This window comes from Triturus cristatus, chromosome 3_2, assembly GCF_964204655.1.
Source record: "Triturus cristatus chromosome 3_2, aTriCri1.1, whole genome shotgun sequence".
Taxonomy (NCBI): Eukaryota; Metazoa; Chordata; class Amphibia; order Caudata; family Salamandridae; genus Triturus; species Triturus cristatus.
The window spans coordinates 493,053,209-493,070,680 of NC_140584.1; the positions used below are offsets into that span (position 1 = coordinate 493,053,209).

At 45.1% G+C, this 17,472-nt stretch overlaps 1 protein-coding gene across 4 annotated transcripts in view; it reads right to left on the reverse strand.

Annotated features, from left to right (window-relative positions):
• LOC146857603 (uncharacterized) overlaps positions 1 to 16,765 on the reverse strand; it is a 426,280-nt gene extending 409,515 nt beyond the window's left edge. For all 4 annotated transcript variants that reach the window (XR_014979926.1, XR_014979927.1, XM_085648162.1 and 1 more), the window contains exon 1: positions 16,338 to 16,765. Coding sequence is in view for 2 of the 4 variants with exons in the window: in XM_085648162.1 (XP_085504288.1) it covers positions 16,338 to 16,552 (215 nt within the window). In the remaining 2 variants the exon portion in view is untranslated. The remainder of the gene's footprint in view (positions 1 to 16,337) is intronic.
• Between the last annotated feature and the right edge of the window lie 707 nt (positions 16,766 to 17,472).

Genomic DNA, 17,472 nt, shown 5'->3' on the forward strand with positions numbered 1-17,472 from the left:
GTAGTGCAAACTGCCCGAAAGTGACTTTTTTTTTGCATCTTTTATATAGCGCGAACTCAACCCGAAGGTATTGGAGCGCTGTACATGAGCACCGTATTTACATTACACATTCAGGCACGGGGAGATTAAGTGATTTGCCCAGAATCACAGGATGTGGATGCGACCTCGAGGCTCGAACCCTAGTTTCCTGCACCAGGGTCGGCAGTTTAAGCCGACGGACCACATCCTCTCCCATGTGTGGCATAGTCAATGCACACTATCTTTAACATATGCCAGTCACCCCTAAGAAAGGCCTTCTGAGTCCTGGAGGCAAGTTGCATTATATTAAGGGTGTGGACACATAAGTGCAAGCGTATATGTCCCTATAGTGACCTTTTCTATTAAAGGCTACTACAAGTGACCAGCGGTCCATAGGATAAGATGAGCTGGCACCCAGACCAACTCAAGGTCGCCTGCTCCATTATGGTGCTGCCGAAATAGGTCATGTTTGGTATTAAATAATGTGCCTCCTCACCCAGACATGATTCTTGTATTGAGAGTGATGCACCCTTAGAGGTTGCCCAACTGGTTGCCCCAGCCATTCCTGTGCTTTGGCTGGCAGCCCGCAGCTGCTGCCGCCAAGACAGGAATCCGACCTCCTGCCAGGAGGTGTGAACTCTCCCAAGAGTCAGAAACAATGGCCTGGACAGGAAGGAGGTCACACCTCCCTCCCTGACAGGATGGCTAGTGAAGTGGCACATCAAGGCGCTGTGATATGCACCCAGGCTGCCTCCCAAAGATAGAACAGCCTCCCCCCCACCACAAGGGAAAATGATGTAGTCAAGTGATGTACACCCTCAGAAGGCTAGCCACGCTTCTAGGGAGGGCTACTTGGTCTGTACAGCTAAGGAAGGTTTCTGCCATTTTTAGAAGTGATAAAATAGAGGTTTCTGAGTAGAAAAGGTGACTCCACTTGCACCCACACCCCTGTGTATTTAAGGGGTACCCCTGACACCAGGACCCCTGTTCTGATCTGACTTGCAACAAAGGGCACAGAATAGTCCCGGTTCTGTGACAACAGGAACTGCACAAACCAAAGGCGTGATACCCTGCACCTGTGACAACCTATCTGGAATTGCATGACTGCGACTCGTCCCAGACCAAAGAGCAGCTCCCCCAGACAGAGGGAGCCCTTCGAGATCCAAAGGCAACTCCAGACTCCCCTGGACTAGTGGCATTACTTCCCTGAGCACAGCAGGTAAAAACAAAGTACTGGAATGTTAGAATCGCAGACCATCGGACTCTCCAAGTGATCTTCCAGAAGTAGATGGCCCAGTGCATTGCGGGAAACGTTGCCCGGACCTCCAGTAAGTTTCAGGCAGCTACTGCTTTCCCTCAAACGTCGAGACAATTTCTTGCTGACCTTACCGCTTCCTAGGCATGTTGGTAACCAGTCCAGCAACCATCCCTTTACTTAATGCTGCATCTCAAGGGAACCTCACAACAACTTCATCTGACACCAGCAGTGGCCTCATCGTTTACTTTTTGCACCTGTTTCCTTACCAGCAATGTGTAAGTGGTAAAACCAGCTTCCCCGCGGCTTTTGCTTCAACACCACATAAAGCCAGGACAACTCTGCACCCAGGTTTCTAGAGCTAGGTAAAATTGAACTTACTGGCATGTCTTGGTCCTGAGACCCACATCACCTTTACCCTCCTTGGGTTCCACTTAACTCGACCGGCAAATGACCGGTTTTCACTATTGCTTTTTCCCATTAACAGCAATGCTAAAGTTTCACAATATGGATTTGCAGTGATTTATTATCACTTCTAAAATCCATATCTCCTATTTTACTTATCTGATTTGCTTTGTTTTGATATCTAAATTTATATAAAAATCTGATTTATTTTTATAAATTGGTGTGGAATTTGTTTTGTTTGTGTCAAATACTTATCGTCCATGCTGGTACTCAGAAATGGTTAATACTTGATCCTTCCAGTAAAGCTGGGCTGCTCTTTGCCACACTACCAGGACTGAGCTAAAGATTTATTATTGTGAATTCAAGTACTATCTTTGGGGTATAATGAGAGCATTGCATAGTGAAGCCTAAACAACATCACTACATACACTACATAATACTCCATGTTCCAACACCCCTGATAGGCATGGATGTCGCAGAGCAGACAGGCTTAACTTAGGGCAATGTGTAAACTATTCATGCAGTACCAAAACAGTAATAAAGTTGAAATGCGGCACAATAAAAATCCCACACCGAATTAGAAAAATAGAGTTTTACGTAGGAATAGGGTCAAGAAGCAAAAAGTGTCAATGATAGTCAAGGGTCGTGGTAGACCTGAACCCAGACGCAATATGATGCTGGCCAAGATCGAAGGCGGGTCAGATAGACAACCCAAGTTTGTCATGGTTACAGATATCACTTTCTGACTTTAGTCCTTCAAGTCCCAACCCAACACAGGAGAGTATATTTTTACAGCAGCTCAGGACTTCAGGGGAGGCACTTCGAGACACACCGGGTGTCAGGAAGAGGCCAAAGGTCCAGTTGCAGGAAAAAGCCTCATGTAGCTTGATATGTGCCTATCACCTTAAAAAGATGTCAGGCTTATGACTCTTGGAGTCCACGTCTTTGTCCTGGGTACAGGCGAGAGCAGGTCCAATCTTTCAGGGCTCTTCTCAGTTCGCAGGCAGCAGGTTCAGTCCACTTCTGATCTTCCTCCGGTCTGGGAGTGTTCTGAAGTGGATGTCTGGAGATACTACATTTATGCCTGGCACATGCTAGTGGGCAAGAATGATTCCTGGGCACACCCTAACCAATGGGGTAAACGTTCCCAGGATCAACCCTACCCACTTAGGCCATTTTCAAGATGGCAAAAATCTTTTAAACACAAATCTTGGGCTTTGAGTGCTGGGTGTGTCCTCTTCTTTGCCTTAGGTACAGGAGGGAGCAGCTCCAGTCCTTCTGGACTCTCCTCACATCAGAGACAGAAGGTCCGCCCTTTTCTGTTGTTTCTCAGACCCAGGAGTGTTCTGAAGTGGGTGCCTGAATATATCACATTTATGCGGGCCGCAACCTTGTGGGTGTGAACGAGTCGTAGGTACTCCTTAATGTTTGGGGTAAATGTTCTCAGGCTAACCCTACCCACTTTAGGTATTTTCAAGATGATGAAAATCTTCGGCCACACTAAACTTGTGCTCTGAGGGTTAAGGGTGTGTGAAGGGAGTGTATTATGGTAATCCTAGTGTCCTCCCACATCTAACACCAAACACTAAAATCCAGTTTGGGGCAGTCACAGTACCCCCAATAAACCCAGAGACAGACTTCTGGTGGAACAAAGCAGGGTTTTATGGCATGACACGGAGGCCAATATTATGCAATCTCCTTTTATTGCCAGCTCACAGCAGCAACAATTAGAAAAAATTTAGAACTTTTAAAACATTCTAATCATCTATAAGGCACAGCAACAAGGAGCCATCTTCCTTCTTTTGTTGCTGCTGCTCACAAGATAAGTAACCTTTTTTTTACTCTTCTAAAAATAATTGTTTCATTATTATTACTGCGACCTACGGGTTGACTGTATTCCTGTTATATTATAAATTACTACTTCATCTTCTGTAGCCCCGTTGGCTTCCAGATGTAAATTGTTACGTTTTTTATCGTGTTTATAAGTTTGCACTTTACCTATAGTGTTTGGTTAAGCCTCTTTCCCTTTGTGCTATTTCTAACGCTTTTATTTAATAAGTTTCCATTTTATTTAAATTTCAATAACAAATCTGAGGGTCTCTCAGAGACTACTAAGCTGTTTTACATCACCCCCAACGGGCCTGGGCCCTCATTCAAATAACGTGCCGGGGCCTAGCACTCACCAGCGTGACCCCCCGCGCTCTGCCATCAACTTCCCAATGAGGCTCACGCGACCGGCAGCAACTCTGCCAGCGTGTGCGTGAGCCTCGCATTTGAAATTAAAACTTACTGTGGCAGCAAAGGGAAATCTCCAGCCTCTCCTCGGAGACCAACTGGAAGGGGGGGGCACCATATTTCTCACCTCTATCCCGGTGCGGCCGCAACTGCAAACGCGACCGCAGCAGGAGAATTTCAACATAACGAGGAAGTGAAGCCTCATTCCCACACTTTAGAGAAAAATACCTTACGCACACAGAAGGTACTCCTCACAAACATCTTTTTTTCTCAAAACAAGAAGGTACTCCTCACAAACATCTTTTTTTCTCAAAACAACAGCTGTAAAGACTTTCAACTCGACCGCGCACCGAGGCGGACCCCTGCAGCCCAAATAGTTACTTAGACCGTGAAATGAATCAATTTACACACCCACCTGCATTTTTAACCCCTCATATACAGGGAACTATCCTTTAATATTCTATTTATACCTATTTTTAAAAACATTTTTTTTTAAATGTCTGATGAACAATTTGACTCTGTAGTTGAGGGAAAATTAGAGGAGATAGTGAACAGGGCTATAAGGAAATTGATGGGGTCGTTGGATGAAACCATCAATAGGAAATTAGAAACCCTTTCACAAAACCAAGTAAGTGATCAACCTGGGGGCTCTTCTTGGTCAAACAAGCCCCAGAGAAAAAGATCATCAGGTGACGACCCTCACAAAAAAACTAAAAAATCAAATAATTGAGGGTATACCAGAGGAAGCCGGTGAAGGAGTCAATGTGTACAACACTGTGGATGGGCATGAAAGAGGCCCGATTGTGCCCATATCTAGTGAGTCTGACAATGACGAGACATATGAGCCAGAGCTGGAATTGTCCTGCTCTTCAGAGTTTGACTCTTACTATGAAGACTCTCCCACGACCAAAAAAGGGACATCTGATGAAGCATCAAAGGCCTGTTGATCTAAGATGGGGTTTCTAGACCCACCAGGAGACAATATGTTTGATCCCCTCCTTATAAACAATCCTGTAGTCCTCAGAAAATCACCATTCATCATCATCACAGCTGAAAGTAGCTTTAGCCCATGAGGAACCATCTTTGGTCTCTCCTGCACGCCTTTCTAAGGAGTGTCCATAACAAAAATATTATCTGCTTTATTTCCACTGTTACTTCTCTAATTTCTTAACAGCCAGGAAGGGTCAGCTTCAGTGCCAGATGACACTCCCCATAGAAAAATATAATGCCCCACACAGATAAAGACAAAAATGTAAGACTTCTGCCGTGTGAAATTCAGGCGTATCACCCCTCCCCTGACAGACCTCCACGGGTTCCCCTTACATGAATGCATCTCCTTCAAGACCAGCGGCATTGTTTACAAGGCCACCATGAACAGACCCACTGCCTATTCAGTACACAAGCTAATATCTCCACTAGAGCATGGCACACCCACAGCCAAGACACTGCCAGATTGGAGACAAAGAACTGTATGAAATAAATAACAGGAAGTAGGACTTCTCTGTGCACCATGAGTGTGGTACAACATCCTTGTATCAGAACTGCCACAACCCTCCTACAAATCAAAAAAGAGCTTAAGACTGATCTCTTAAAGAACACTACACTTTGCCATCGTAGAAGGCCCCTGCCCTTTACTGACCACTGCAGCCCCTCATTCATTCTATAAGGCTGTGGATTGTACTGTTGGCCTCTGGCCCAGTGCCGCGATAGCTTGCCCTGGCTCAGTTTGCACTCTACAACCACCCACATACATGCAGATATACTTGTGGTTTAAGGGGTAAGGTAGAAAATGATATAAACATCCTTAACCTTTACCTGCCATCCAAAATATGCAGAAACGTCAATATTAATTTCATCTAGTCAACACTAGTGCTATCATGGCTACCCATACAGATATAATGACTAGTTGGAAAGAAAACAACAGGTATGCGGTGATCATACAACGGCAATGTGCTCAGGGCGGGCTCAGGAATCCGCTTGTCACCAACTGTAAACAACAAAATCACAGAAACCTGTGCTACATTTCACGTCCATGGCCGCTTCGATGTATAGATTAACTGCTTGCACCAGGACATACAAGTAAAAGTACTTGTGAATTTTCTGATGGGCTACAGCACTTGTCAAATCTACTAATGAGGGCCCTAAGGCAATGCAAAAAGGGGGTGGCAACACCAAAACAGCTAATTATCAGAAAGTTGTGTAACTGGTCAGGCTGGCCGGTCGAGAACAAGTACCTAGGCTAGGGGAATCCCTTTTCAGTGAGTTGTCAATTTACTCACTATTATGATGTCACTTTCAGCACGTTGATTTTCAGTAACTTCACTTTCCATGCATGGGCATGACCCCACTCTTGCCAGCATGGTTAGTTCTGTTTTTCATGAAATGCCAGGTCTAATTGAGAGATTCCGCCCTTCGTTAGCCAAACCTGGGTAAAAATAAAAAAAAAGGTTAGGGTTTTTGTTTTTGGGTGGGGGGCTTTTTGTTGGGAAATTTCAGTGTGGTTAATAGAAATCTTAAAGGGCTTTCATCATATTTTGAAAGGGGTCGCTGTCATTTACTGTTGTGCAGCTGCTTAAAAGCTGTTTTCTCCCTGAAACATTCTGATGGCGTTTATCTTATGCGCCAGTACGGGTGCACCAACCAGAATATAGTAGCTATGCATATCAATATAGCCATATTTATTAAAACTATGCTATTTTCATATGGGCTATGCAGATTGAAAGCAGTCAAATGGTAGCTATTCGAAGCCGATAGCCAATGCTGCAATCCACTGGGCTATATGCCACGAAGTGTGACTAACACTTCTGCGCTTACCCCACCACATATATGGTGGTGGGTGAGCGGTGTGTGCCTCCACTATCTGTGACTTCATCCTCGTCCACACCAGGCCCTTTACAGTAGTTTCTCCAACTTTTGAGCGCTGGGGATGAACGTCAGATTGTTATTCATTCACATGGAAGTGCTTGTATACTAAGCCCTCGCTGCCCACAGTCTGTCCTCTTTGCACCTTTACTTTTTCGACACCAGGATTGTTCTTCAAGTTCAACTCAGTCAACAAATGAAGTGTGCAGGGAGAGAGCATGCTCACCAGTCGATTAGTTACACTCTGGTGGAATTTATAGGACTGTCAGATCGAGAAAATGTGAATAGCCACCTTCACTAGGAAACAGAGAGCATATCTCGTGGGAAACAAGAGAAGACATAAGGGCCTAAGATTAATAATGCGACTGCACTTGCAGCCTAAAAGGCCTACCATGTAAAATCTGGAAGGCAGGATACTTGGTAGCAAATGCAGGAGCACTCAATGACAGAAGTCGGGCTGGAGGGGCAGGATACTGAAGACAGGTTGAGAACTGGGCAGAGTGCTAGATGCAAAAGGCAAATCGAAGGACATAATCAAAGAATCAGGATACAGAGGTAATACATTGGAAACAGTTACAATTGTGAAGCAGTAACCACTAAGAAGAACTCCTTTTTATGTCTCGCCTGAGACAGCGTGTGCGCTGTTACTTGCTAGACATGTTGTTAGCCTACAGTGGGCTTAGAACCCACTCATTGCTTACCATTGGCTAGCTTCATTGTCACTCTCATTTCCTTGCTTCTCTTAGGTCAGTGTGTGCCGGCTTCACTTCCTCTTCATGTGTTTGACCCTCCCCAGGAGCAAGGCCCTAGTACTAGTGTCATTCCACTGCTCGCGCTTTAGCTGAGGCACTCTATAAGTGTGCATGTATTTGCAGGCCATCTCCCTCTTGTGCCTCTACCCCCATCCCACTCTGATTTGTTGCTTGCCTCCTCCCACCCTCGAGTTCCTCTACGTGTTGTTACTTTCTTTCTCAATGTTATTGTTTGCCCCCTTCAACCCTCCCGCCCTGCTCCATTCTGTGTTGTCTCTTGCCCCCATCCCGCTCTGTGTTTTTTTTACACCTGCCATCCTCCCATACCTCTATGTGTTGGTTTTTTTTCTTTTTTTTTAAACTCTTTTTATTGACATTTGTAATAAAAACATTGCATACATTATCACATTTGGAAATGCAGTAGTGTGGGCCCGTGAGCAGGAGCGCACAGACGCTTCTTATGTGGTCGGCGGAACTCGCAGGCCTAGGGTGTGTTGATCCCCGCTCTGTTTCTGAGTTATAAACAGGCTTCCGAGGCCTGTGCCTGGGCCTAGCCCACTAGTGTGCACTATGGACGCCGCACCATGCGGGGGCCACTAAGTGTATCTATATCCCATTTGTGGTGTATCATATAGGTCATAGAATTGCAGCCACCTGGTAACTATTAACGAACTGGGGGTATATAAACTGGGGAGTGCACCATATCTTGGATTATAAACAGTATGAATCTTGTGTCGGAGAGCTGTGCCATAGCGTGTCATAGTGTTGGGGTTTCGCAGGCGCGGAGAAGGGTCGGGGGAGGGGGTGGAGGCAGGAGCATTGATCATTGTCTATGTGTGGGCCTAATGGGGGAACAGTTGCAGTCCGTAGTTAGGACCCGCCGGGGGCCTGGGTCTCCTGCATGCCACCCTGGGCGGGCTCCTGAGTTGCGAGGGTACCCATCCCTCTATGTGTTGTTGCCCGCCCCTTCTAACCCCATCCCTCTCCCTGTTGTTGCTTGCTTCCACATCCCGCATTGTTGCTTACCTCCGCCCCTCTGCACCATCCCGCGTTGTTGTTTGCCCGTACTACATGTCCCATCACTCCTGTTGCTTGATCACCCCACCATCCCCATCCTTTGTTGGTGCTTGTCCCCCATCAGGTTGATCCCTGATTAGAGCAGACGCTGCTCTTCTGCTCCTGCTCGTAGCTTTATGCGTCTTTGCACACCTGTTTTTAAAATGAGGAAATTGTAACTGTTTTGCACAATCTCTTTATTTTTTTTAATTGCTGCTGTTTTATACTGTGGGGAACTGAATTTGGGGGCTCGCTTTTCTGGAGACAAGTGGGGCTTTAACTGGGGGCTGACTGGTGCTGACGACTCCCTCGAGCCGCCATTTTTCCTCCTGTGAGCGGTCTAGACGCTCTGGAGGCTTTAAAAAAGGACGCTGCGCTAGCGCGCGCGATCCCTGATTAGATCAGACGCTGCTCTTCTGCCCCTGCTCATAGCTTTTTGCGTCTTTGCACACCTATTTTTAAAATGAGGAAATTGTAACTGTTTTGCACAATCTCTTTATTTTTTTAAATTGCTGCTGTTTTATACTGTGGGGAACTGAATTTGGGGGCTCGCTTTTCTGGAGACAAGTGGGGCTTTAACTGGGGGCTGACTGGTGCTGGCGACTCCCTCGAGCCGCCATTTTTCCTCCTGTGAGCGGTCTAGACGCTCTGGAGGCTTTAAAAAAGGACGCTGCGCTAGCGCGCAGCGCACACATGCAGCGAGCGAGCCGCTGGCATGCCAAAGGCACACCAAAGGCAAGCGCGTCTGCGCCCGTCAGCGTCCGGCGCAGGGAATGCTCCTCTCTCTCTTGGAAACAATGAAGGTAAGAGCATCCCAAGGCTGAAATATAGTAAAGACTGCCTTAAAATGATTGAAAATCAGTCAATATGCTGTACTCCAATGAAATTAGCTGTTGACTCTGACCAGCTGTTATGCAACGTTTGCAATTGGAAGGCAGCCCCTAGAGACGTTGAAGGAAGGGTTGCTGAGGGAAATGACCATACTCCCAGGATACAAACTCCTTTGAGTGATGCAACCAGGGAAAATCTTAAAGCCTTTCTCATTAATGCAAGGTCTATGAAGAAACATGAATTTCAATTTTACGATCTCCTTGTGGAAGCCAAGTCGGATATTTTATTTGTCACCGAAACTTGGCTACACGAAGGATCTAACCCTACTCTCGCGAATGCTATACCCCCTGACTATAAGATAATTAGGAAAGACAGAATAGGTAACAGAGGTGGGGGGGTAGCTATTATACATAAGAATTCACTCCCGTGCTCGGCTATTCCAGTGACTGATCTGGAGGGAGCTGAAGGTCTAGGATTCCATCTGTCTATCTCCGCCCACCAGTCAGTCACAGGCATGGTCATATATAGACCGCCAGGGCCTGAAGATCGCTTCCTAGAGTCAATTGGCCATGCTACAGCACCTATTGCTACTAGATATAATCAATGCATGGTCCTTGGGGATTTTAATCTTCACTTTGACCAAAAGGAAGACCTAGAGGTTAAGAACTATGTGAATCCCTGAATATTTTTAGTATGGCTCCACATGTGACAGCTCCTACTCGTGATAAGGGTCATATTTTGGATCAGATTTTTTCCACACATAATATTGACCTAGATAACCCTCGACCTATTGTTTGGTCTGATCATTTTTTGCTCACTTTCTGGTTGAAAGAAGAGCGTAATAAGACCCGGTCTCAGGGTATCCAGCAAATGAGAGAATTCAGATCTTTTAAACTAGTTACGCCAGACTCTCTGACAGAAATACTAAGTCATCATCCCATTCCTGTGGAAGGGCCTTTAGATGATGCAGCATTTGCTCTAGAATGCTGGCTGCAAAATTGGGCACTATACCTTGCTCCTCCTAAGACGCATAGGGCCACACGGGGTAATTCTGGGGAACAACCTTTACAACGCAACTTTTACAACGCACTACCTTTACAACGCATTTTTTACAACGCATAATCCATTACAACGCATGACATTACAACGCATACCATTACAACGCATTTTTAAAAACTACCTTTACAACGCATTCCATTACAACGCATACTACCATTACAACGCATACCATTACAACGCATAATATTACACTACACTATCCAACACTTACCCTACTGTTGCACCCCCTGGAGTTAGAATAGTAATTTTTACCCCTATACTATCCAACACTTACCCTACTGATGCACCCCCTGGAGTTAGAATAGTAATTTTTACCCCTATACTATCCAACACTTACCCTACTGATGCACCCCCTGGAGTTAGAATAGTAATTTTTACCCCTATACTATCCAACACTTACCCTACTGATGCACCCCCTGGAGTTAGAATAGTAATTTTTACCCCTATACTATCCAACACTTACCCTACTGATGCACCCCCTGGAGTTAGAATAGTAATTTTTACCCCTATACTATCCAACACTTACCCTACTGATGCACCCCCTGGAGTTAGAATAGTAATTTTTACCCCTATACTATCCAACACTTACCCTACTGATGCACCCCCTGGAGTTAGAATAGTAATTTTTACCCCTATACTATCCAACACTTACCCTACTGATGCACCCCCTGGAGTTAGAATAGTAATTTTTACCCCTATACTATCCAACACTTACCCTACTGATGCACCCCCTGGAGTTAGAATAGTAATTTTTACCCCTATACTATCCAACACTTACCCTACTGATGCACCCCCTGGAGTTAGAATAGTAATTTTTACCCCTATTCTATCCAACACTTACCCTACTGATGCACCCCCTGGAGTTAGAATAGTAATTTTTACCCCTATACTATCCAACACTTACCCTACTGATGCACCCCCTGGAGTTAGAATAGTAATTTTTACCCCTATACTATCCAACACTTACCCTACTGATGCACCCCCTGGAGTTAGAATAGTAATTTTTACCCCTATACTATCCAACACTTACCCTACTGTTGCACCCCCTGGAGTTAGAATAGTAATTTTTACCCCTACACTATCCAACACTTACCCTAATGTTGCACCCCCTGGAGTTAGAATAGTAATTTTTACCCCTATACTATCTAATACTTACCTTAAATGTAATTTAATATAATGCGTTGTAATGGTATGCGTTGTAAAGGTAGTATGCGTTGTAATGGCAATGCGTTGTAAAGGTATTTTTTAAAAATGCGTTGTAGTGTCATGCGTTGTAATGTCATGCGTTGTAATGGATTATGCGTTGTAAAAAATGCGTTGTAAGTGCATGCGTTGTAAAAGTGTGCGTTGTAACGTCATACATCCGGTAATTCTTCTGCTCCTTGGTTTACCGAGGCTTTGAAGAAGAGCAAAAGTGGTTGTAAATGCCTTGAGCGCTTATGGAGGAAAAGCTATGATCCTCTGAGTAAATTCAACTACAAACAGGCACTTAAAGCACACTATGTTAAAGTTTGCGATGAGAAAAAAAGCTTCCTGGCCAAAAGAAATCGATTCAGCCAGAAACTGTACTAGGGAATTATTTAAGATTGTGAAAGATTTTGCCTCCCCCAATGTTACCCAGAGTCTTTTCACCCCCACTCTTGAATGGACAAATCAGATTGCAAAGTTCTTTTTTGATAAGAACAAGTCCATCCAAGGCACATTTGATGTATCCACTTGTATGAATCAGGTCGCTGTGCCAGACTCTAAAGACCTTTTTACGGAAGAATCACTTCTGGAGTTTCTGCCTGTCTCCTTGGATACCTCACTCACCATCATGAAGGCGTTAAAATCTGGATCGCCTACGGACCCTTGCCCTGCAAAAATAGTAGCTTCTGTCGCCGAGGTTTAAAATCCAGCTGTTAACCAAGTCCTGAATCTTTCCCTGGCTAATGGTAAAGTTCCAGCAAGGTGGAAACAGGGTAAAATCCTCCCTCTCCTGAAGAAACCTTCAGCTGACCCAGCTGTAGTTAGTAACTATAGGCCCATAACACTGCTTCCTTTCTTTGCCAAGGCATTAGAGAAGAATGTGAATGCGGTAATTACGAACTTTATCGAGGCTACTAATGCCCTTCATTCCATGCAATCGGGTTTTAGAGCTAACTACAGCACTGAAACAGCTTTATTGGAAGTCACTGAAAGTATCAAAGCCACCCTTGATAGAGGAGGTAAGGCAGTTTTAATACTGCTGGACCTCTCGGCGGCTTTCGATACTGTGCCCCACGATCGACTCCTTCAGAGACTTAGGGAATGTGGTTTCGGGGGTACGGTTCTTAGTTGGTTCTCCTCCTTCTTGAATGACCGTCAGCAATCTGTCTGGTCCCCACCGTTTTCAGCTGATATTCCTTCACTGAATGTCGAAGTGCCTCAGGGCTCAGTTTTGAGTCCAACTCTTTTTAATATCTATATGACTCCTCTGGCACCGCTAGCGGAGAAATTTGGGGCCAAGATTATAACCTACGTTGATGATTCCCAACTTTTGTTTACATATGGAAAGGATGAGCCACTAAATGAAAGTGAAATCTATCAATGTTTGACTAATGTCTTTGACTGGTTTCGACAGAACCAATTGTCTTGCAATTCCGCCAAAACTGAAATTATCTTGTTTGGACATACACTAGGTGATGAATGGCGGAATTGGTGGCCCCAGGACCAACCTCCCCCCCCCCCCCCCCCCCCCCCCGAGCCCTGTCACCACTGTGAAGAATCTTGGAGTCTTACTAGATTCGGATCTCTCTATGAAGTCGCAGGTTCAATCGGTGACTGGTATGTGTTTTAGGCTCCTAAAAATGATGAGGAACTTTCTCTCATTACTGCCTCTGTCTCATAGGCAGACGGTAGTACAAGCCTTGATTACCTCAAGGCTGGATTATGCCAATGTATTGTATATGGGCATCCCGAAATACTTATTAGGCCGCCTTCAGATTGTGCAAAATGCGGCTGCTAGAGCTATCTTGATGGTTGGACCCAGTACCCATTTGGCAATTCATCTGAAAACTTTACACTGGTTATCAGTGAAAAATAGAATTGATTTTAAGAAGCTGGTGTTGGCTTTTAAAGCTTTTCACGATAGTGAGGCCCAGTATCTCAGAAAGAGAATTACACCCTACTGCCCGGCCAGAACACTGAGATCATCGACCCAACATATGTTAGAGGTGCCAAAAATATTCGGACTAGGAAGGGAGGACGCTCCTACCGGGTGGTTGTGGGTAGATTATGGAATTCACTGCCTCTTTCCCTCAGACTTGAACCAGAGCTCCTTAGTTTTAGATGCCAATTTAAGACCTGGCTGTTTCATCAGTAATGTATGCTGTGTAGGACTGGAAGTTTCCAGGGTCTCTTTTCTCAAGGGGTATCTTCTTAGCGCCGGGACACTCTCCGGAGTAGCCGTGCGCTTTACAAATCCCCCATAACATAACATAACAACGGGGTGTTGCTTGCTCCATTCAGCATTGTTGCCCGCTCCCTATGACCATCTCGCTCCAAACCGCATTGTCCCTTGCCCTGCCTCTTCTCACCCTCCCGTCCCATCCTGCTTTGTTGCTTGCGCCCTCCAACCATTCTGCCCCATCCCACAATATTGCTTGCCCCTCCCACCCTGTCCCTGATTCCTGCTTGCCTGTTCCCACATTGCTGCTTTCCCTCTCGCACCGTCTTGTCCCGCAGGAAAAAAAATCTCACAGCCAACAGGTCTCACCTATGCAACCTATTGGCTTTGTCAATATTTTTTGCGATACTGCACAGCAGTTTTTTTGTATTGGCGGCAGGAGGGCGGGGCCAAAGGCATCTATATCCTCCATGTTGCACAACCTCTTCCCTCCAAGAAGCCTCCCGTCTCACCCTCTTACTAGCATTTTCAACAAAAGCACTATGACTCGATCAGCGTTGATTGCGCATACTGCTTTTTTTTAACTTTCAGCCATCCTGCACAGCAGCCACATTGCTGTGCAACATGGCTAAGAACATTGGCAAAGCCAAGAGCTAACATAGCTAAGACCTATTGGCTTTGTCAATTCTTTTTATAGATCTGACGGTCATGTGCATGCTCGGTTACACTAACACTGATAGACTGCCCTCTAGTGCGTGTGTGATATACTGTAACCTCCAGGAAGTCAGTGCACTGCTTGACACAGTTCTTCTGAGCAAGTTCAGTGATTTCCTGGCTCATGAGGAGAATGGTGTTCTCCCATCCATCGATCAGGTGAAGTTATTTCAGAAACCAGTAGCACATTTCTGCTTCTTCATTTAATCTGTGCATAACTGTGTCCAGGGGAAGTAAAAAAAAGTGTTGTCTTCTCTTTCCTCCAGGCTGTTCTTCTTAGCAATCCTCGACTGTAGCACTGCTGTGTGCCACAAATAGGTCATGGATCAAGATCAGGAAGACTCTTATCTTTGTAGTAAATAAGTATCAGATATGTCCCACAGAGATCTGACTGTCACATAAGAGATTTAGACAAAATGTATTTTTAGTCTTAATATATCTTGGAACATTGCATGTTCTAATTAATTAGCATTTCATGAGATTCCTTCACATTTACTGTTCTTTTCTCATTGGGAAAAGGTATGGTTGCAGGTATCTAAACTCTACTCCTTAAATTATAAAAAATATATCATCTACCCTCTGTATTTGGTTCTTGAAAAACGTAGCTAAGTCGCCACAAAGTGCGGAGTAAGTCACAGGTTTGTCCTTGATGTTCAGCACACCCAACATACCATTGAAGAAGGATCTGGAGCACATTATGCTTCCTTGGGCAGGCCCCTGCAACCCTAAGTGGGCATCTGGGGACTCAGCTCAGCCTTTAAATGTCTGTGAGGTGGCCTGACTGGCTGTGTTTCCAAGGGGCTTCAAACAAATTGTGCTGCTAGGATCTACTGAGAACTCAACATTCAGTTCCTTTACAGAAATATGGACCTCACTGCCCTCAAAGGCTAGTCACAAAACGTGGGTGCAAATGCTGCGTCAACTTTAATCTTTAATGATGCAATGGAGCCAATACGCTAATATTACGCAAACTCTCAGGTCACTAGGGGTCCTAGAATGACCTCCCTACACAGTATGAATTTGGCAGGCGCTATTTGTGACCTCTGTGTATGGATACAAACACAGGGATGGTGGCCTAGATAACCAGCAGACCACCACCCCTGTGTTTGTATTTTCAAGCAAGAAACTGTTTTTTTTTTTTAAAGCAGCCCATTTTCCTTAACTGTACTGGTAGTACTATAAGCTTTAAAAAACACAAAAAGTATGCAGTTTAGAAAAACAATGGAGGATGGGATAAGGCGATCAGCCAGTGGTGTACTGGACCGCTGCCTGCTTCGCCTCCTGGCAATGATGCCAACAGCATTCACAAAGGGGAAAGTATTCCATGGAGACACCTTCCTGTTTGAGAATGAGTTACAAACCTCAGTTGCAAATCTTCGATACATATCCTACCAAGCCACAATTAGGACGGTACACCCCTTTGACACCCCCTCCTAACTGCTGTTCTGTATGGATCACTAAACCCATTTTGCGAGTCTAAAATGGTTTCCCTACGCTCAAAATGAGTTTGACACAACCCAAAAAGCTATATTACGGATGCAAATCCTATTTTTTTGCAAATAGCGTGGTTTGCAATTGCAAGATGTATGATACATCTGGAGGAAAGTGTGCTGCATTTGAGACAGCTTCTAAAACGAGGCTCTAATTGCCATCAGAAACGGGCAGTCCAAAAGAAAAATAGCATGTTTCCTGGCAGTATTGTGCCAATTAAATGTCAGTAATGCATTTACCCGGGATCGGCTTCATTAGTTCACAGTAGAATATAAACCGTTACATTGCTTACCTTCGGGTCACTAGTGGTGAGGTCAGAAGAGAAGGTGCAGCTTTGTCCTGCGAATACTGTAGAAAAGGCCTGAGGTACTGGAAGAGGGAAGAAGGTGCTGTTGTACTATGGCTGTCTTGTACAGCGGGAGCGGAGTAACATGGGAATAAAGGCATGCCTTTCCACCACTGACGTGGCGGCACACAGAAGAGTGAATGACTATCAAGTGGGCCCATTGGAGGTTCACTTTCATCCAACCCTGGCTTTTTACTAACCGCACTTTGGATTCTTGGACCTGTAGGTTGCTTTTCTAGCTATATGCAAGGTGGGTGATCAGGCGTCCCGGATTTGTCATGTATAATGCAAAGTTCACTTAATTTAGCCTTTGTCCTGGGTTGGGTTAGGTTTCGCTGAACACTGACTGAGACAAGTTCGCATGAGTTCGAGAGCAGGATTACCGGCCTCCAGCAGAAAGGAATTCACTTTACACTGATGTGTAAACGTTGCATTGAATTCTTCTCAGTGCCCCATTCTATGTGTTTTCCATGTTGGTGAGTGGTGCCACTAATTCCCTCACTCGATGCAAATTGTTGTCCTACTTCTATGTTTGCAAAATGTCCCAGTTGTTGGTTTTCGAAATCTGGTCACTCTGGTGCAAGTGTAAGTTGGCTGAAATGCAAGTATTGGGCGATGTATCCCCCTCCCCCCACCAGCCATCTCCTGGGATCCAGGAAGCATCTTGGTTTTGGACACACGCCCCATCCATGTGTCTGGCTGCGCTTTCATTCATGGGTGAAAGGCTGTAGGTGCGGAGTACAAATGTTTGGGTGTAAATCAGCGCCATGTTTGTGATCTCCACATAATCAGGCCTCTTTTTACCTCACAGCACACGCTTCGCATCCAAGCATTGTTACCTCGCCTTTCTTCTACAGTTGAACTGGCGCACATTATGCCATCATTGTATGCTTAATTTGTATTTAATGGGCATACGAGATACATTTGTACTGAACAATGTATACCAAAGCGCGCGGTATTGTACCTGCGCTGGTAACAGCTGCACACAATGCGCCACAAACCCGTGTCCCTTGCTGAAGTCAACAAAATCACACGGACGGCCTTTTATCTGACATCGAGTGCTTGTTTGGGCTGTTTTACG